At 39.5% G+C, this 21,076-nt stretch overlaps 1 protein-coding gene across 4 annotated transcripts in view; it reads left to right on the top strand.

Annotated features, from left to right (window-relative positions):
* LOC135941160 (puratrophin-1-like) overlaps positions 1 to 18,247 on the top strand; it is a 40,322-nt gene extending 22,075 nt beyond the window's left edge. For 2 of the 4 annotated variants that reach the window (XM_065486467.1, XM_065486470.1), the window contains 13 exons: positions 14,133 to 14,321; positions 14,373 to 14,537; positions 14,923 to 15,071; positions 15,134 to 15,280; positions 15,385 to 15,460; positions 15,516 to 15,689; positions 15,748 to 15,837; positions 15,892 to 16,107; positions 16,167 to 16,313; positions 16,469 to 16,682; positions 16,739 to 16,855; positions 17,685 to 17,858; positions 17,921 to 18,247. In XM_065486467.1, coding sequence (XP_065342539.1) covers positions 14,133 to 14,321; positions 14,373 to 14,537; positions 14,923 to 15,071; positions 15,134 to 15,280; positions 15,385 to 15,460; positions 15,516 to 15,689; positions 15,748 to 15,837; positions 15,892 to 16,107; positions 16,167 to 16,313; positions 16,469 to 16,682; positions 16,739 to 16,855; positions 17,685 to 17,858; positions 17,921 to 18,003 — 1,941 coding nt within the window. In that variant the 3' untranslated portion in view covers positions 18,004 to 18,247. Of the gene's footprint in view, positions 1 to 14,132; positions 14,322 to 14,372; positions 14,538 to 14,922; positions 15,072 to 15,133; positions 15,281 to 15,384; positions 15,461 to 15,515; positions 15,690 to 15,747; positions 15,838 to 15,891; positions 16,108 to 16,166; positions 16,314 to 16,468; positions 16,683 to 16,738; positions 16,856 to 17,201; positions 17,595 to 17,684; positions 17,859 to 17,920 lie in introns of those variants that run through there. The other 2 variants (XM_065486468.1, XM_065486469.1) reach the window with 2 other exon arrangements.
* Positions 18,248 to 21,076: the final 2,829 nt, after the last annotated feature.

Below are 21,076 nucleotides of genomic sequence, written 5' to 3'. Positions count from 1 at the left end.
CGGCTAAAAATCGGCGCAAGCCAATTTACTAATTTTTCTTACTTTGCCGTTTTCTTTTTTTCGTGAGATAGACAAAAAGCAAACAAAAGAACGGCTGTTAAAAGAAATGAGGACGATTTTATTATTTCGGTTGGTTAGAAATGCGTCTTTTGATCTAAACTGTTGTTGCGCAATGCAGTTCCACATTCTATTAGCGCCGTGAAATGGGATCGCTGCACTTTAATTGAATAACTCAACTCTCGTTGCGCGGGCACTGGGATTAAAGCAAGAAACAGGTTCTCGGTGTAGCACACCTGCCACCGTGCTTCCAGCTCTTTTGTAACCAATTTTGTACCTAATGTGCTTCTGGGCTTTGCCTCGCTCTATTGACAGTTTCGGGATGAAAGTTGGTGAGGCGCAAACGCGAATTTGGCATTTTACGAGCTGAAAGTTGCGAAAGAAAACTGGTCCCTGGCGATGTTATAATTAGTAAAACTCGCGCGAATGAAAGACCTTTAAGCGAGCGTTTCCGCCGCTGCCAGACACAAAGATTGCCAGCTCAAAACTTTCCATTTATCTTTTTGCCTTGCAAAGCAGGGGTTTGTCAAGATTAATTAATTGGTTTGTAACTAAAATGGGCAAAATGTGTTTGAAAGTTTTCTTTAGGGCAGATTACCTAAATAGTCACATGCTGGTGGCAATTTTAAGAGGCCTGCGACACTATTTAAGCATTTTTTATATTTTTTTGTGGTTTATAATTATGCTTTTCCCTAAAGTTCTGCTCTGGGAAAATGGAATGCAGAGTGTTATTAGAGTTACCGTTTTCATAAAAAAAATCAAGCTTCATTTTCGTCATTTAAAACCTTTAAACAAGTAAATAGAATAGCACAGCCAAAGTGAGCCCAGACTAGGAAATAATATTAAAATGGCATCACAATACACGTTAAAATTTCGCCATCACATCCCCCTTACAAAAGGAAGGAAACTGCGCCGCCGGACATTCTTTGAGCGCGGGTTGCATATAGTTCCACATTTTCACTACGCGATAATCAAACACACTTTTTCCAAGATCGGTGCGGGCGGGCGCATTCGTCAATGTATTTTCAATTAAAAAAATCTAGATAACAATTTTTCAACCGAACAACTATTTCAATCTTAGAAAGTTTTAAAAATTCGAGATATCAATAGCTCGAAAATGGCAAAAGCGGAAAGATTTCCTTTGGCATATTTTTATATTTTATTTTTAAATTTGTATGATGGTCATTAGAAACAAATCATCTTTCAGACCAATAAGTGGGGTTCTCCTTTTATAATAATTTTATTAAACGAATATATGCGTGCATCACTAAATCTTGTCAATTTGTACATATTTTTTAAGCTTCTCTCAAAGTCAATTCTTTTGCCGTACACTTTTAAATATGATATTTTTCACATGTCTCGCCACAGAAATTACATTTACAATCGTAATTAGGTTCATAATGAAACGTGTTACTATATAGAAAACAAAGTGGGTTCTCCTTTTGTTATTCCTTTAGCAATTGGTAATTTAGAAAAATTAAAGTTTTTCTTTGGAAAACAGTTTTCGAGGATGACATAAACACCATTCCCAGCAGGTCTAATGAATTCCCGTAATTTTGTCCGCAATGCAGACAAATTTTAAACTAGTACCGTTTCGGCCTGCAATGTTTCTCACAAAAATTAGAATAATAAAGGCAGCAAGGTGATTTGAACGTGCGTGTGTTTATTTCTCTTGGAGCAAGGGAGAAAGTGCGCGCGCAGCTGCTGCCTCGCGTGCTCGCGGGCCGCTTTCCTCCGCGGCCGCAGTCTTCTGCGGACCGTCGAGTTGTCCGTCCGTTCACAGTGCTCTCGTTGCTGCGGGAATCGAAAAACTACTCGCTCTCGCTCGCGGATTACCTGTTTTTTTGGCGGAGAGCACCATGAAATTCGGCTGAGGCATGGACGTGGCCGCCGAGGAAGGCGAGGCGCCGGGGTGCCGCCTCGTGCGCGTCACACCCCTGGCACGAGGCCGTCTCCGCGCTGCCACCCCCGCCCCCACGTACCCCCACCGCCCCCGAAGGGCACTGTCAGCTCATTCCAGAACTCATCAGGTAAAAAAAATTATGCTTTTTAGGCTTCACCAAAACTGTATATTTAATTCTCCTTTTGAACCGTTGTCGTGACAAAAACGCTACGCCTATAAAACAATTTCAATCTGACAAGAAAATTGTTCTACTTAGTGCGCTTGAAAAGGTGGGGATTTTAATTGAAGCCAATATTTTTAATTTCATGACCTTCTGTGATTTAACACTGGCTTTTTTCAATTTCGAATTGCAAAACTGGTTTTTTTGACGAGACAAGTCAACATTTTCGTTCCTAGTGTTTTTGGCCAGGTAAATTGCGAATGAACTGGATGAATTGTGCAAAATATGTGCATTGTTTTGCTCTAAATTTACGTGAAATTAACTAACAGATGCCATAAAATTTGGATTTTTTATTTGAAATGTCTACAATCAACCTCCAAGACAATCATCCCATCAAACACTGTCCACTAACCAAATTCTGCATAAATTAGAAAGAGTTTAAAATAAATTTTGCTAAATTTTCCCTTATTGTATGAAGCCACAAACAGATGGCGTTACCATATACTTACGATTTTGAAGCACTCTTCCTCTTTTAAGTCAGACTTATTGTGGCTGTTGGCTGTTGTGCTTACAGTCCTCAGAATATCATATTGTCATGTGCTGAAAACCAAGTTTGGTCCAGTAGAAACGTGAAAACAATTTTTTGAAATAAAAAAAATACTTCCCGACGTTTGTAAGGTAATTGGTTTGAATGATTTTTTTTCAGCACACCAAAAGAAATCATTTAAATAGCAGAATGCACAGATTGAGTCTTAAATAGAAGGTTACCGCTGGCGCCATCTATTGGTGGCTTTAATCACTATGTGACAACTGGTATTTTGATAAATAAAAAATTAAACCACTTCACTTGGTCTAAATATGCGTAGAATTTGCGAATAACCCTGAGGGTTTCCTTGTGAGTGCAATAAAGATTAAAAATTAATTAATTTTTCGTAAGTTGCACATCGTTATTTTGATAATTGCTCGTACAAACGTGTAAACTAGGCTTCCTAAATTAACAAAAAATAAATGCTTTAATCTTCAACGAGTTTTCATTCTATTGAAGTTTTTAAGGGATGCGAAGATAGATAAGATTGGTTTTTTATCCTTTTAAAATTCCATATTTTTAATTTAACGCAATATTGCGCATTATAAAAAGTCTGCACGCACGCGGAGAAAAATATACATTTTCAATTTTTATGCTGCGCAGTTACAAAATAATCAGGTTTTTGCACAAGATTTGCAAGGCAGAAACTGGTTCAGTATTTCAACCCCCACCTTCTGCGTTGCCTGCATTCTTGATCGAGCCGAGACTGATAAAAAGGTACAAGGAAGTCGGAGTAAAACAAACGAAAGTGTACGCAGACACTGCGGTGTATATCATTCCGCGGACGCGGACCGACCAGCAATCGTGATTTTCTCGTTTAGGGCTGACCAAACTGGTCGAGCCTCCGATCCGAAAATATTAAACTTCAAGGTTGTCGGGGCGGCGAGTGCAAAAAAGGAAGGTTTGCTCGTCGTCGTCGCGTGGGAATCTGAATAATTTATCCGCGCGCCTGGGCTCGTTTCCGCCGCTCGAATTTGCAGAGAAAATATTACTTTTCGAGGATATGCAATCATTGGCAGGCGGCTGGCGCGAACAGTTAGTCGTCAGTCGGTCGAAAAGTGTCATTCCATCGCGTGGCTGACGCACTCGATTGACATGCGAATCGCGTTTTCGCCTCTGCCTTGCTGGCGCGCCCTGCATCCAAATCGGGAGGAAAATCGGACGTGCCGAATAGGATTTCGCCGCGGCGGTGCCCTCTTTTTTGGCCTTTTCCGTCTGTTTGTCCACACAGCCCATTGTTCAGAATTAATTGTGTGATAAAGAGTGTGTCTTCACTTCACCGCTCTCTCTGCCCACTGAGTATCAATGTTCGTATTCGTGTAGATACTATGCTGACCGTGTTTGGCATTCCATTGCACTTTGTCACGCAAGACCTCACCTTTCTGACAATGCTCAAACTCAAAACCCTAAGTGTAGTTGACACCAATACGATTAAATTTAATTAAAACGCCTCCTTCTAATGAGTGGAGATTTTAAGAAAATAGCCTAAAATTTCAAAATTGATTTAAAATTCAGTTGTTGCTCCATTTAGCTGGAATTTGGTTTATGTCCCCAAGGGTTAGTTAAGAGCTTTGCAAGTTTTAAATGGTTAATTATTGTAAATTAAGCTGATGAAATTTCCTATTTTACATGCCGACAAGAATTCTTGCAGCATTTCAATAATTTCGCCAAAAACAAAACGTCCAATCCAAAAAGTTTCCGAGGTGGTAAGAATTTTGATTAACATGATTAACATTTTTAAACAGAATTTAATTTCTTAAAAACACTTGCAAACGCAATCAATCGTAAAATGCATACTTTATTGGTTTAACAGGTGCACAGTATAGGATAAACACAGTTAAAAGAAAAAAATTAATTAACAGTTTTCAGTTCTTCCAAGATTTCACGATTTATTAACTGATTTAATATTCTCTACTGTCATTACTCTATCCAGCAGGTTGTTAAATGATGAATTAAAGACCCATAATTATTTACAGAATTTATTGTAGAACCGCTGACCAAAAATTAATTAAAATGATACAGTCGCGTGAGTCACGCCTTCCCCCTCTTCCATAACGGAACATTCGTGTTTTAATAAAATCATCATCTTTTTTCCAGTCACTTTTCTTTCTTGTCTTTCCTTGCTTTTATAATTGCATCGGAAGCGCGTGCGCGAGACGATAATATTTACTATGCGCGGAGTAAAACGATTAACTAATTATTCGTCCCCATTCCGAGGCGGATGCACTTTGAAATTACCTATTTGCTCTCGTCCTCAGCCGCCGAGAGTGTGTGTAAGTAAATAAAGTGCTCGTTCATTAGCCGCGGCGGTGAAACATAATTTTCCGTCGTCTTTCCGACCAGGAAGTAAACAGCTGACAATCGAACTGAATTTTAATTCGGCCGGCTGCGACGGACACGCAATTGAATAACAAATAATTTTCGCTTTCTCTTTGTCCTCTCACCCGGATTGAAAAATTACTAAAAGGTTGCGTCGCAATTTCGCCGGCAAAGGGTGCATTTGCTTGCAGCTGGGGTGCTTTGAGCTTTCAGACCGCCTCTTATTTTTATTTTTTGCTTTTCAATCGACGACTTCCTGCGTCGATTGAATGAAAAAAGCACGTGTGCATGCGGCGAATCGTGAGGCCCTGCGCTGCTCTTTGTGACAATATTTATTATTTGCATCCAGCACGAGTGTCGGGTTGCCTTCAGGAGATGGGGGACGGACAGGAGGAATTCCAATTGCGGAGAAATTCGCTGCCACTCTGGGATCTGTTTTCACTCGCATATCGGATTCCTGGCGAAAGGGATCGGGGAAATATAAAAAATGCTATTATGCCTCTATGTGTCGCGGGGGGCCATTAAACAGCAGTCGAAAAATTAGTCTCAATGCTATCGTGTAGATCTACGTCACTTCTTACAAAGAGAAATAACACACCTATTGATCCAAATAAATAATGAGAAAAAACCATTTATACAATACAGGTTTAAAATTAGTTTTTAATACGCCAAAGTAAAACTTTCTACGGATGTAAAAGAAGGTAATTTTACTGAAAATCCTGCTTTATTTGAATTGACAAAACTATTTAGATTAAAAAAATTAAAATAATAAATTGATGAATTACATTAGGGTTTTTTCTAATCCGGAAAGCTGGTAAAATGTGCCATTTTTTGCATATATATATTTTCCTCTGCCCAATTTCCCGGAAAAAACGCAAAAAAACCTTTTATTTTATGAAAATTTCTGCATTCGATTTTCCCAGAGCACTTTTCCGTCAGAAATTGAGAAAAAATCACCAACCATTCCAAAAAATATATTTCTTCGCTGAGTAGATTCCAAGCTCCAAGCATGTCAAATATTATTAAAATCCAACCACTTTTCAAGAAATAATGTATTTTTTTTTGTAAATTTTGACTTTGGCGTGGATTAAGTGAATACCTTAGGTAAATTGTACTATTTTATAAAAAGCACAATTGACTTGTTGGGATGAATCGGTGCGTTCCCCCTTTTCACTTAATTTCATTTTTCTAGGTGAAAAAATAAAAAAATTAAATTACGAGAACTAATTTGCAATAATTATTTTGACCTAGTTAATGAACAAGTGACACGATGGAATAATTCATTTCGCCAGGACTACTTTCAAATTATTTAATTGAGTGATTTGCAAATTTAATCCAGATAGGAAAGTGATCTTAGACCTTAGAGCGACAAAATCGGCAAAATCTATATATGATGATTATTAGGTTCGATCTGGGGCAATCGATCCAAATTTCCGCTCAACCCTTTAATTACCATGCTGAGGTTTGTTTTTGAGTGAAACCAAGTGCAGATCCATGCAAATCTGCGCGGCCGACGGCGCAAAAACGAAAATAAAAGCGACGCGGTCCGTCATCGCCATCACTTTCTAAGCATCTTACGTGGATGCTTTATTATTTCGACGCCGGCAGTCCGTTTTTATTATTTTCAACTAGCCGGCGGCGGCCGATTCGGAGCCGAAAGACGAGTTCCAGCTGCAGTCGTAAGGAGTTTCACTCTCGAGCAGACTAGAGATGATCGCCGGCTCGTTGGGCGCTCCAATTATTCATTTTCTCCAGCGGTTTCACCTTGGATAATTAAAAGACGAGCGCGCACGTCTGTATAATCGCAATTAAACTGCAGCTTTTTTGGCCGCCGGGCCAAAACCGAAAGTCATGAATGAAAAAGTTGACACATTGTTGGTTTTCGCTCAGCATTGGCTGTCAAAACAAGGCAGCTAATTAGAAAGAGAGGCAGCTCGAGATAATGACAAATTGCAAAATTGACAGAGGATTATGTGCCGCGCGTTTCTCTGTGATGACCGATTGGAAATCTCAAGGGTCAGGCTTTTATTTATTATTGCTTCGGTTGGAAATGGATTTGCAAGGATAAGTCTATACCATCGCTGTTAATTTACTTGAAAGTTGGTTCTCAGAGGATCAACACTAATCTGTAGCTCTCACCGCATGGTCTGAAACGTCGTGTTTGAAGTAGAAATTCTTAATATAAATGGTAAAAATTAAAATGAATACACGCGGCTAAATTACACTAAGGAGAAGCTAAACAAACTGATTTGAAAAGATTTTTTCAATTAAAAAAACTGGAAGGGTAGAGTTCAGATAAGTCTTATTGATTTTATTTTTAAGTGAAAATTTAAAATCAAATCCAATTTTACCCGTAACAAGTATTTAAGAAATTAATTAATAACCAATACTACTGTTTTAAGATGGTAAATCATAGGAAATAGGAATCAGCCAGAATTGAAAATTTCTAATTTCATCTGATTTTTTTATTTCAACTCTTTTTCAGAGCAAGATGTGCAGTTTACAGTTAAATTTGATAAAGGTGACCCGCTTTTTTGTGCACCACAAAATAATTGCTCCTTTTTTCACCGATTTCTAATTTAATGCTGATTATCTCTCCCTCTAAATTGTGTTTTACTTTCAACCAGTGATTATTCTCCAATGACAAGCTCAAGACTTTGGAGAGGGATTTTGCTTTTCCTTTTTCGTTCAATGCAAAATGACACCGTGGAATTTGTCAGTTCGGACGAGGTCAAAATCGCCGATCATCTGTTTTTTTTGCCCTCTCACCTGGCGCCGAGCGGCATTGGAATCCGATTCTGGGTCACGAATGGCAAATATGGTCAACGTGCGACTGACGCAATGGGTCATTATTTTTGGTGTGTGTGCGCTACCAGCTGCGTGCCCCCGGCGTCCCCGAAATACTAGGAAAACACATGCTCTCGTTAAAATTCATCTCTCACAATCAGCACGATGGAATGATTAGTGGCGTAATTCAGACCGCACGCATGCTTTGAGGAGTGTTAGTTAATAAACGAAAAATTGCAGCTTTGGGATTTCGCCATGTGAGAATCGTTTCGGACAATCTTGATCAATTTCGGATGATTGCAACGCATCAAGGTCTAAACCTTTTGAGATTTCCTAATTTGACATTCAATAAAAAGCTTCAATAAAAGGGAATTTAAAAATTGGTGTCATGATTTTTTCGCATACTGATTTAAATTACTGAAAAATTTAAAACTTTGAGTGACAACTTAAAGACGATCCTGGAAAGTGCTCTTTGCCAATGCATGAAGGATTGAGTTGAAGCCAAAATTGACCTAGTAGCAGTGTACATTTATGAAAAAAGGGGCAAATAATTTTCAATTGTCGCCCTGTATCGATCCACTCCACACAAATTCAAGAAAGCTTTGATGTACTGCTTGATCTCAATCGCTCTACTCCTTTTAAGTCGGTTTGAAATTCCTGCAAGGCAGCTTTCAGTTCCATATCAGTTTCACCGTGAAATATACTGAAGGAGTCATTCCAGCTTGATTTTAAATTAAAGCCTCTCGTTCAATGGTTCTCGGCTGAGCTGGAATAAAAGATAAACAAAAGCCAATAAAGGAGTAGCCTTGCAAGTGCAGAAAATCTTTACTTGAACATGTGTTGCGTATTTTCTAATAAGTAGTCTACTTTTGCAATCTCAGTGAGTTAACAAAAAATAAAATTGGCAGAAATACTGGCTAATTGAATCGTGAACAAAGGGAAAGGGAAAATCTTTGTTATAATCCGAGAGAAATGTCGGATTCCTCGCGTTCTTATTGAATTTTAAGACTGTGAACACTATGCAACCAACCAAAAAAGCGATTGTGTGTTCATTACTCGACTGATAAACTATTGTTGCACTTGCAGCACGATCGAAGGAGCACTTGTCTTGTTGCTGGAGGTTATGCAAAAGAGAGAGGTGTTTATAAAATGCGGAATTTGTCCTTATTACAGGTAGAGTGAGGCGGCATTATCGCGAGCACGTCACTTTGGTGCACCCACGTTGAAAAGCGGGCTGGATCGCGGCCAACGCAGGCCGCGGCAAACAGCTTTTCATTATTTTTGCAGCAAGCCAGCCAGCCAGCTCCTCTGCTTACTTTATGTAACTGTTCATTCCGAGAGCGTGTGCCACATTTGCTCGCACGCGTTATAGTTTTATTTTTCGTGTGTGTGCACTCGGATGGTTATCTTCCCTTATCATCCTTCTCGGCTGCAGGTTTATTGCCGCGGGAACGATTCAATTTCGGAGGGAAAAGACCCAAAAGCAGCGACCTTCCGGAATGCGCTGCGAGGCGATTACGATTCCCGTCTCGCGTCTGCTTTACAATCGGCCGGTCTGAATGGCCTCTTTGAAATTCATATCTCATCATCTTACTCGCTGAGTATTTAAGCGAGAGACGACGAAGGCTGGGCCACATTCGTTAGAAACTCGAACGTGTCTTGTTAGCCGGCGTTTGCCTGATAAAATTAACAATTAAAAATTCCTGGCAGGAAAAGCAGCTCGTCGCGTCTGCTACGTGCTAAACTGGGTTTTCGGAGGCTGAAAGTTCTGGCCTAAAAATACATATAACCATCATTTATACTTGAACGCGTGATACATAGGCGTCGATTTCAAAATTGATGGCAGTCTTTTATGGGATCCTGGAAAATGGGCGTTTATTCGAAGGCCTCCCAGTTAGGGAAACCTTCAGTGTTCCCACGTGCTTTTTCTGGTTCTTGGCTTATGAGTAATAATATAATGCAACTCTTGAGTATTCTATTAATATCTTTGCGATTAAAAGATTTTTATTAAAAACAGCAAAAATGGAGATGTTGCATACACATACAGGTTTTAATCTGAAACTAAGACAAGATCCATTATTATTAATCTTTATTACTTTATGACCTGCACTACATCAAGGAACAATACTTAGTATATTCATTCAATACAACACATTCATTTGTAATACACTCATACAATTCATATAGACACATTCAAAGAAAAACACATAAACTAATAATAATTAATAATGGTAATGCATTGTACACAGAAGCAATCGCAATTAAAGGGATTTACCTAGATATCAATATTTATCCTTTCGATTCACTTTTAAAATAATCAAAGTTAAGATTGCTGCGTGTTTCAAAGAGAATTGGAATTTTTTTAATGTTTGTTTGAGCATCTCATCCTGATTATTTGTTGTTAGGTCGATAAAGAATTTTCGGAATAACTAAGTTTGCAATGCACATATTTCCGCCAAATCGGGGGGAAATTTGGAGAAACGGGCCTCTTTGCGTTCGCAAAAGTGACAGTATCTCGAGTTAAACTTTGTAAAGCTTTCAAATTCAAATCATATTTTTTGGAATTGTCTAAATTTGAGTCATTTTTAGTTTATTTGTTATTTTTGAAGATCTCAAAATGATTATATTTTTCTGAGTGTAGAATAAAATTTTCCATGAATGTGGGTAACACGCCTAGAAAATTTCACGATGGTGAAAATCAGTTTTCAAACTTCAGAGGATTAAAAGTTGAAAATGGGTATTTTTTTTTAGTTCTAGCTGAATCAAAATTGCACAATGAGTTGATTGTTGCCTTCAAATCGTGCTTGAGATCACCCCTAAGGTCAGACGAGACCATAGAACAGGCGTCAGGGTAGCTCTCGAGCTAACGATATAATTAAATACCTTGGTGTACCCCCTTATCCGATGCTGACGGGCTCTGTATTGATTCGATCTGCAAGATTTGCACACCGTTGCAACGGTCAAGTCGAGAGCTTTAAGAATATGTGCAATTTGACCCTTCGGAAAGTATCAGGGCGGTCAGGAATGAGATTTTGGGCACATCCGTGTAAGAATTTTGTAAAGATTTATTATTTTATTTAAAAAAAGCTTCTACTTTATGCTCCCAGAGATGGTGATTTGCCAAAAATGCCGGTTGCCAAGCATTTTCCGAATCGATTAACGCCGCTAATGACCCGGCCAGCCGTCGGTCGGTCTCGGTCTCGTGGTGGCACATTTTACAGCCGTGTTTATAATGTATATTTTGATTTCGGGTGGAAAGTGCATCGACTCTTGGGCCGCTGGAGAGAAAAGAGAGCAGGTGCATTCCTGCACCCGAAAATAGCTGCCGGTGCCGCGCGAGGAAATTTGTTGTTTTATATTTTGTTACGGCGCTGCTTGCTGCATCCCGTCGCCAGGCAGGCGTCGAAAAGGTCGCTCACACTCGCGCCGCGCTGGACAGAGCGCTGGCAGAGGGAGAAGTGAAAGTGGAATTCGGGCCTAAAAGCGTTCACTTACACCGTAGCAGGGGCAGCCGGCAATTCAACCCACGCCCTCGACCATTCGGCACACATGTTTGTGTTTGCAGTACTTTTATTTATTGTCCGCGCAACGGGAGGGAAAAATGCACCATTTAATCCAATCGGCGGAATGCTCGCCGGCAGCTGCCGTTGCTTTGATTTTATTTATTATTATTGTTGCAACACCCCACATCGAGAGCCGAAAATGGAATAATTGGCATTGTGGAGTGGCGGAAAAGGAAAGGTGCTTGCTCCGCGTCCGAGGGAGAGTAAATGCGCGCATCGAGGGTCTTTTTCCGCGCGTTTTTGTTTACATAAATGCACGCCGTGCATCAGCGTACGTGTGTTTTACTGCTGAATCATCTCTACGATGTGTGACCGCAAATCAATTTCTTCGGCAAAACAAAACAATGCCAATTTGTGGTTTGACGCGGACGTGGATTCAATTTGGACTAATGGCGTCAAGAATGCTTTCCTCTATTATTAAATCCGTTTTTTGCCTAATTGGAATTGGTACGTGGCTTTTATTTTTTACAGCACACTCGCATCTTGGTCAGCAAAATAGCTATATTGTTGCGTTTGGGTATAGATATTCGAAGCTCTATTTTCCAACATCAAATAGGAATATCACTTCTTTAAGGTTTTCATTACTATAATTTTATTGCAAAGCATCGAAAAATCTCGGAATCTCATTACAGCTGACAGATGTTGTAATGAATTTAGAAATTTTTCAAGGAATTGATTTCTTTCGCTAAAGATTTTCTTAATAAATCTTAAATGTGACTTAAAAAGAGATAAAAAAAAGCACTGAACACCTTTTTGCTCAGAGGTCGCAAAAATCCGTATTTTACCGGAAGAACCCACTGCATAAAAAAAAATGTTTTTTGCTTTAATTTTTCCGAAACCCATGCATTTTTATTAAAGATAAAAAATTAATTAAAAAATAAAAATGAAAATCAGTATATAAGCCACTGGTTGCACCAAAAGACCAAAAATTGTAACACTCTCATCGTAATTTTCCAAATTTTCTGCCTTTTTTTGGCGCGAAATGTGAACTTAACGGGGTTAAATTCGGATAAATGCGGAAAACCCAAAACTGCGGTAGTTTTTTCTTGCCGGTTTTGCGCTAAAAACCAGTGGTGCATTTTTTCTCATTGCAAAATTGGCGAACCCTGTTTTTACTCGCTGTGAATTGCTCTTTATTCTGCTTCTGATGCGTGCAACCGATTGTTTTGTGTAAACTTGCATCTAAAGAGTTGCTCTATCGATTTACAACCGTAGAAACACAATAAAAGTAGATTTAAACCGAATAAAAACACGCATAATTAGAAACAGCAGCAAAGACTATGATTATGTGTGTTTTTTGCAATTAAATCTGTTTAAATTAACTTAAAATGTAATGGGAGCAAAATGACGTTCGCGGAGACATTTTGTACTCAGCTTATCTCTCTTGAAGGTCTCTAGTTTCTACTACGAATTAGAAATGCATGCAATATATTGGAAAAGGAGAAATTGAACTTATTCAAATTTTGACCTTCAAAATGCAAACAGTATTAGGAGAGTGACAAATTTGTACAGAGTGGGTCACACTTAATTAAATCACAAAGCGTGTGCAAATTTCGCGATTTGAACGCGCGCAACTAGAAAGCAGGTGCGTTTCGTGCTCATTATGATCTTCGCGTCGACACGATAGCAACACCCACGGTGCGTGTGTTCAGCTGCCGGGCCGATCGCGATTCGTGTCGTGTTGCGGGCCACCCCGCGGTCCCGATTGTTGCTGACTGCTTGCAAAATGGTTTCTCTTTTTTATTCGCTCTTTGTTGGGTCGCGGGCGGGCGGGCGGGCGGGCGGAAGCGCAGCAGCATTCAAATCGAGGCAGAAGCAGGAGTCGCGCTCAATCTGCTTTCTGGGCCGTTCGTTTTCTTCGCGCCACTTTGATCGATTAATTAATCAATTAATGCGCGCATTATGTCATTCGCACTCCACTTAGCACCACGGAAGACGGCTCTCGCGGCTTATCGCCCGCCGCCGCTGCATGCTCTCGATCCGCTTCCGTCTCGCTGAGCGTGAACAATGAAAATCGCTTTTTCTCAACTACCGACTTCCTTTATTTTGATACTGTCAAAACAATATCCGACACTTCTTACACTTGCAATTAATATGTATCAGCTAACACCGACGACGTATGTACTGCTTGCATTTCTAAATCTCATTTTGTTTAGTTAATGCAAATTTTGTTTGGCAGAAAAGCTTCATATATATAAGTTTTAAAAATAAATCTTTGGAGAAAAAGATTGAAAAACCCTTCTAACCTTTGCTTGAAATAATATCTAAAAATTAGGAAAAGCTAACAATTTCCCAGGTAGCTAATTAAATTTTGAGAAAATCAGCTCGAACGTTTGCATTCTAATCAAGCACTGTCTCCCTACTATAAAATCACGAAATATTTCACAATTTCGGGAATATTTCCTCAAAATTCGCCCACCATAAAAACTGTTGCCAAATTTCACAAATTTGTCTACATACTCCAAATAGATATTATTTTACAATGACCTTCATCCAATAGAAAAACAAAAACAAATGGGTAGCTCAAACTGAATGAATTTCAAAGGAAATAAGAAACATGGTTCCTTTTCCTTTTTTTTCATAACCAGAATTTTTGAGTAAATTTTTTATTTATTTATCCATCATCTGATCCATAAGAATTTGCTTAGATGTCAAAATATTTGCACGAGGGATGAGACTTTGGATTTAAAAAAACGTTCTTAAGCTTAATAATCTTTTTTAGCAGTTATTGAGAACATGCACTATTTTTTGTTTCAGCGTCACATGGAGCGTGCATCCAACCTGGCAGAGGAGGCAGCCGGGGCTGGATGCGAGTCCTCCGGAGGCGGCACTCTCTCGACGCTGGCACGATCACTGAAGCAACATTTGAGAGGGTTCGGTGGTCGCCTGGAGGAGGCACGAGAGCGCTTCGAGGACGCACACCGTTGTCTCGCACTTGTCGCAAAGGTAGAAATAATTTGTTTAATATTTTCAATAAAATTAAATGCGGAATATCAGGCTGAAGAATGGGCAAGTGAAGCAGACTGCAGGCTGCGTGAGGCGGACGAGAAAGCGCTTCGTCTGCATGTGATGGCACATCCAGCACCTTGCGCCTCGCACCTAGCAGAAATGTCTCAACTCGCAAGGAAGCTGCGCAACCAAAAGCTCGCAGAGCATTGCCAGGTGACTGAAAATAATTAAACCACGACAAATTTATCTCCTTCTAAAATTATATTCCGCTGACTTATTTTACTTGCGAGGAAACTCTTTTATTTTTTTTCTGCAAGACATCAAATTCGTGTAGTGAACCACGTACAGCGGTGAAAATTTTCGATTTGACGATTTTAGCATTTTTTTAATTTTTAAGAAAATTACCTGCTGTTAATTTATTTAAAAGTACAGTTTTTGCGCAATTTGGATGAAATTTGATTAATTTTTGACGTGGAATAAAATAAAAAAATTTCCAGGCTTTGTAAGTTAATCTTAGAACTAATAAAAATATTAGCCAATTACCCAGTCTGTAGAAAAGTTTTTTAACCTCTTTTAAATTGCAACTTTCGATTTTCAGGAGACTGAGACGCGCTGCATTACTGCGATGGAGTCGGTGCGAAACCGCCTCTCAAGTTGCACCTGCTGGCCGGACCCAAGAGCCCAGTCGTGGCCCGACGAGGAGGGCAGCAGCAGCGTGGCGTCCGTGGCCTCCGACGACCAAAAGAGGCGAGTCCAGTTTCGCAAATCAGGCCGAGGTGTGTGTAACGCAAACGTGGGTTTTATTGCAGCAGTGAGTGTACAAAAGAGGAAGAGGCGGACGCAGCGGCGGTGGAGAAGGGTCCGTTGACCCCAAACGCGCACCTTGAGCAGCTGCAGACCCCACCCTTGGAAGCTGCTGACCCTACAGCAGACCCAAACGTCCTTAAAACACAGAGGTGATTTTTCATGCTTTAGTTAATTTCCGCAAAAATAATAGCAATTTAATTATAATAAATATCGTCTATACAGCCCCAATATAATTTCTGTCAATTCTTTTCAGAACATTACTTTTGATACTGAGAGAAATGATCCAGACTGAACGAGACTACGTCAGAGCGCTTGAATATGTAATTGAGGTAATTTCAATTTTTTTTTATGAATTCGCAAACTAAAATCAATTTTATTTTGCAGCATTATGTGCCAGAGCTACTGCGAGATGACATTCCGCAAGCGTTGCGTGGACAACGGAATGTGGTTTTCGGCAACATCGAAAAAATCTGCGAGTTTCACCGCCACTTTTTCCTTCTAGAGCTGGAAAAGTGCGAGAAGCGACCGCTCGCAGTCGCCAACATCTTTCTCAAATATGTACGACCCTTGAAAATGTTTGGAAACTCGAAACTGATTCACATTTTTCAATTTCCAGGAGGACAGATTTTACCTGTACGCCTTGTACAACAAGAATAAACCCAAGTCAGATGCATTGCTCGCTGATTATGGCGCTGCCTTCTTCAGAGTGCGTATTTACCATCTTTCCTTTCTTTCCCTTGATTAAATTTTTGTATTCCAGACAAAGCAAGCTGAGCTGGGCGACAAGATGGACCTTGCAAGTTACCTGCTGAAGCCCGTCCAGCGAATGGGCAAGTACGCCCTTCTCCTGCAGCAAATGCTCAAACACGCGGCTGGCGGGCAGGCGGCCGATTTGATCACCGCCGAGGCCATGGTCCGGTTTCAGCTCCGCCACGGCAACGACCTCTTGGCCATGGATTCGCTCACCAACTGTGACGTAAGCTAACCGTGCCTTTAAAATTATGAGCTAGATTTGAAGGAGGCGTAATTTTCCAGGTCAATTTAAAAGAGCAGGGTCGGCTTTTGCGCCAAAACGAGTTCATCGTGAGCCAGGGTCCGAGAGGAAGGAAATGCGTTCGCCACGTTTTCCTTTTCGAAGAACTCATTCTCTTCAGCAAAGCACGCAAATTCCCAGATCGAAAGGTTTGTCAATTCACAATTTCCCCCCCCCCCCGCCCCTTAAAAAGGGGTAACATCCTGAAAAAGTCTTGTTCCCAATGCATCCCTTGGGTTTCAGTTAAAGCCAAAATTGACCTAACACTGTAGATTAATAATTATGATTGTTATTTGTTCCGCAGAATTTGGATTTGTTTGTGTACAAGAACAGCATAAAAATGACGGATATCGGGCTGACAGCGCTGGTGGCTGACTCGCCTAACAAATTTGAGATTTGGTTCCGCAAACGAAAGCCCAACGACACTTTCACCTTGTACACCGCCTCTTCTGACGTCAAGGCTGCGTGGACCAAAGAAATTTCAAATCTGCTCTGGCAACAGGCGCTCAAAAACAGAGGTGAGCATTCTGGTTCAGTTTGCAACAGGATGGTAACATTTTGATTTTGTTTCCAGAGGTGCGCTTGGCAGAAATGTCCAGCATGGGGATTGGGAACAAGCCTTGCCTGGACATCAGACCAAGTCAGGACCAGATTTCTGACAGATCTATCGGCCTCTCGCAGCTCTCCAAAGGTTTGTTTTCTGAATATTTTAAATATTTCTCGTTTCAAGGAGTATGAAGGAAGTGTCCTGTGAAATTTAGTCTAAAAACTGTAGATGCGAGCATGATTTTGTGTCGCTAGTAGAAATTTTGGCCACAGTTTTAATTTTCAAGGAAATTTTTTACCGTTGGGTGGATCCCAATTCAGATGTCCCTTTAACCGTCCCCCTAACCACCCCTTCAACACTATTCCCAAATTTAACTGAAAAATAAAAATATTTGCTGCATTTTAAAATATTTCCTTATACTATCCTGAATTTTTCATCTTTTTTGCAATCTTCTGCACTTTGATTTTTTCATTTTGTTTTTTATTCATAGGAGGGGTTAAAGGGTTGATTGAGGGAACAATTGGAATAACTTTTGGCTTGAGTCTCTCCCAGCAAAGGATAAATGGTACACTGTATAATTTTACTCAACAATGTCTATTTCTAATCGTGAGTTTTTATCATTTTTTGTGCTCTTGGAGCATTCTGCTTGTCAAGAAAATGACGTTTAATGATAACGTTTAAGCAAGAAAATCGGAAAAATGCTATATTTTAGCATAAAACTTTCGATGGGGCAAAAATTATGTTTCAATAAATGTCTTTTTTGCCCCAGTCTAAAATTATTCTATTTCCGAAAAAAACATCCCCGTCTTGTTTTCGCAGCCTTTTATTAAAGATTAAATTTGTATCTCACCAATTTTAACCAGTCAACTCAAAGAATTCTTCTCCTGGTGGATAAAATTTAAAAAAATGCTTCAAACAGGATTATTTTAATTAATTGTTCTTAAATTGTCTCTAATTTGACCATTTTTTGCAGCTGGTGCGCGATTTCGAAGCTCAGTTGCGATCAGCTCTGCTGAGAGAAGGCCACGGAGGCCGCACTCAGTTGTCTCCGTGTCCTCGTCATCCTCGTCCTCTGCAGGCTCAAACTATGGATCAGCAGAACACTCGACGCTGCGCTCAAACACACTGAACAGCCATTCTTCCCTTGGTAATGATACATTATTCAAGCGTGCCAAGTGGCTTAACGAATTATTTTCTTGTCTCAAGCAGAGAGCGGCATTATTTCGGATTTGAGCGCTAGTCTGGAGGAATCGTGGTCTGCCGAATCGCCGACAGCTGCCGCCACACAGTGACCTTTTACCGCCGCGACACCCCAGTCAAACCCAGTCGTTTTACCAAACTTAAGTCCAATCAAATAACAAGCCAACTCTTCTAACTTAGGCTAAAGGGTGTATTTTTATGACCAAAATTGATAGTTCTATTTTACTTGTGAGTAAAACAGAAGTCGAGTCGTACTTTTTATTTATATTTGTAAATTTCGCTGACAGAGTGTGAATGTATTTTAACTTCACAAATAAAATTAAGTTGAAATGTGAACTTCTTTAAGGCTTTCATTGATAATAGTTTAGTTTTAGATGTGTATGATTTACTCCTGAATGTCTTCCACGCAACTTTCCCAGTCTAATGAAGGAATGTAAGAAAAAATCGTATTCAAAGGGTTAAAAACCTTTCACTCTGGGAAACACAGTGCTCGTTCACTGGCCCACCAAGGAATGAACTCGTTGACAACAGCAGAGAAGAGCTGTCGCATCCCCGTTGGCAGATGAGGAGCATCCTCATATGTACTACAACCAAAGACCAGTATAATAGCTAGCTGCACCAGGTCTCAATCTGGTCTCAATGGAGGAGACTTGATGACGCGTGTTCAACTGGCGGAAGATTTAATACTGGCAGAAATTTATTCTTCCTTAATTGATTTTTCTTCGATATTTTCAATAATTTGAGAAGAGTTAAAATTAACCCAGTTTAATTTCTGAGGAAATCGGCACTTAAGTTTGAATGCAAATTATAAGCGGCGTGGAAATTGAATTTCTCTAACCTCTCATAATTCGCACACCGTTCGATCGATTAATCGGCGATATCAACAAGCAAAAATATTACTGACACATTAATTTTCTAGAAAAATTTCAAATTCCGAAATTTAACCTTGAACTTGGGTACACTATTTTATCATTGATTACTTATTGTGATGAGTTTATATTGAGACCGGTTTTGGTCCGAAATTCGGGGTTTTGAGAGAATTCTCCGTCTGCTGGCTGTTGATGACGACAATAATGCACACGCCACACGCCGAGTAATGCAGCGGCCAAGGTAAGGAGAGTAGAGACTCTTTACTCTCCTTAGGCCAAGGAAGGAGAGTTAAGAGTAAAACGTTCGTGCCGCGGAAATTTGATCGAAACCTCTACGTCGCCGCTGGACACTTTGATTGATAGTCAAAATTTCCAATGGAAAATTTGACTGATCCCTATTTCCGACATAACTTTTTTTATTTCAGCCACTTACTTAAGACACGCCTATCGATCAGCTGACATCACAGTTAGTTCCATATAGTGCCGTGAAATATTTAAAAACACCAAAAATTAAAGACTCGACTCCTGCTTGATGCTGTTCCGCCATGGCAAGGAGCATGCGCACTGCGTATCGCGTCGCAACATCGCATGCGAATGAAGAGAAACCAACAGCAAGCTACTAAAATCATAGTTTTAAGCCGTTTTGAATACAGTAAAGTTCTATTTTGGTTTTTAAATGTGCCAGCAGATAAATTTTAAAATCACATTACTTTCAGGGTATTAAGTTTTTGAGCAAAAATCTCTGAAAGCAACAAATTGTTGTCCAGGGGTCGATGGATTTTGACGAAAGTTTTTTTTAGTCAACTTTGCCCTAATTTACCGACAAAACAGTAGAGAAAACTACGATTCCCCAATATTTGCGGGTTTTCCGGGCGTTAAAATTTCAAAATCTGGGAATTTTGAGTACTTTGCAACTTTGCTAAGGGTGCGGTCCTTAAACAAAAATTAAAAAACAACTAACTAACTCCTCTCAACAAGGCAAACAACTTTAATGTTGACCTCTTAAGTGGTAGGTCAAAGGTCAAGGTCATAAAAAATTTTTAATTTTAAACTCAAATTTGAAAATGAACATATCGGAATTTTTTTATTTTTTTCATTGCCATTTTGTAGAGCATAAAAAATAAAGTGAAAAACATTTAAATTATGAATGGAGTTTTTCCTTATTCTGTAATAAAAAATGAAAACTTCGAAAATCCTTGTTCTTCGAGGTTGGTGAAAAACGACGATCGACTAAATCTCGGCTTCTAATAATCATCAGATTTTGAAAAACCGAATACCGTTAGACTCATCTTGACATCCTCAAGTACATTAAAGGGGTATGAGAGCCACCAACCCCCTACTCCCTTTTAACCCCCTCAATAACGGGAAATTAATTTATTTTACTGCATCTATCTCGATAAAAAAACTTTGTGCACCCGAATCTTGGGTTGTGGGGGTCCTATTTACAAAAAAATAAGTACTGATAGACTCATCTTTGAGTGAACTAAGTAACTGAATTGGTTTGAAGAAGACAATTACTCGTCAACGTCGTGCCAATGGGTTGAAACGGACGAAAAAATTATAAATTCACGTTATTGAGGGGGTTAAAAGGGGTTTGGGGGTTGGTGGGTTTCTTACCCCTCTAGTACACTTGAGGACGTCGAGACAAGTCTAACGGCATGTGGTTTATTAAAATTTGATGATTAGAAGCCGAGATTTAGTCGATCGTCGTTTTTCACCAACCTCGAAAAACAAGGATTTTCGAAGTTTTTCATTTTTTATTACAGAATAAGGAAAAACTCCATTCCAAATTTAAATGTTTTTTACTTTATTTTTTATGCTCTACAAAATGGCTATAGTAAAAATAAAAAATTCCGATATGTTCATTTTCAAATTTGAGTTTAAATTTCAAAAATCAATTTTTATGACCTTGACCTTTGACCTACCACTTTGAGGTCAACATAAAAGTTTTTTGCCTTGTTGAGAGGAGTTAGTTGGATTTTTAATTTTTGTTTTAGGACCATTCTGAGCAAAGTTGCAAAGTAAATACTTGAAACTGACTAGAATCTGCAATCGAAAGACAACATGCGGTTATTATAAAATGAAGAAACACACTATTAATTGTTGGAAATGCCTAAAGGTGATATATTTTGGTTTAATTTGTTCCTTTTCACCAATGAGGTCCATGAAAATCAATTTTTTGTTGCCCCTGTAAAATTTGCTACCATAGGGATCAGTCAAATTTTCCATTGGAAATTTTGACTGTCAATCAAAGTGTCCAGCGGCGACGTAGAGGTTTCGATCAAATTTCCGCGGC

The sequence above is a fragment of the Cloeon dipterum genome, chromosome 3 (assembly GCF_949628265.1).
Source record: "Cloeon dipterum chromosome 3, ieCloDipt1.1, whole genome shotgun sequence".
NCBI lineage: Eukaryota > Metazoa > Arthropoda > Insecta > Ephemeroptera > Baetidae > Cloeon > Cloeon dipterum.
The sequence above is the reverse complement of the archived record's forward strand: the minus strand, read 5'-3'. Positions and strand labels throughout refer to the sequence as shown.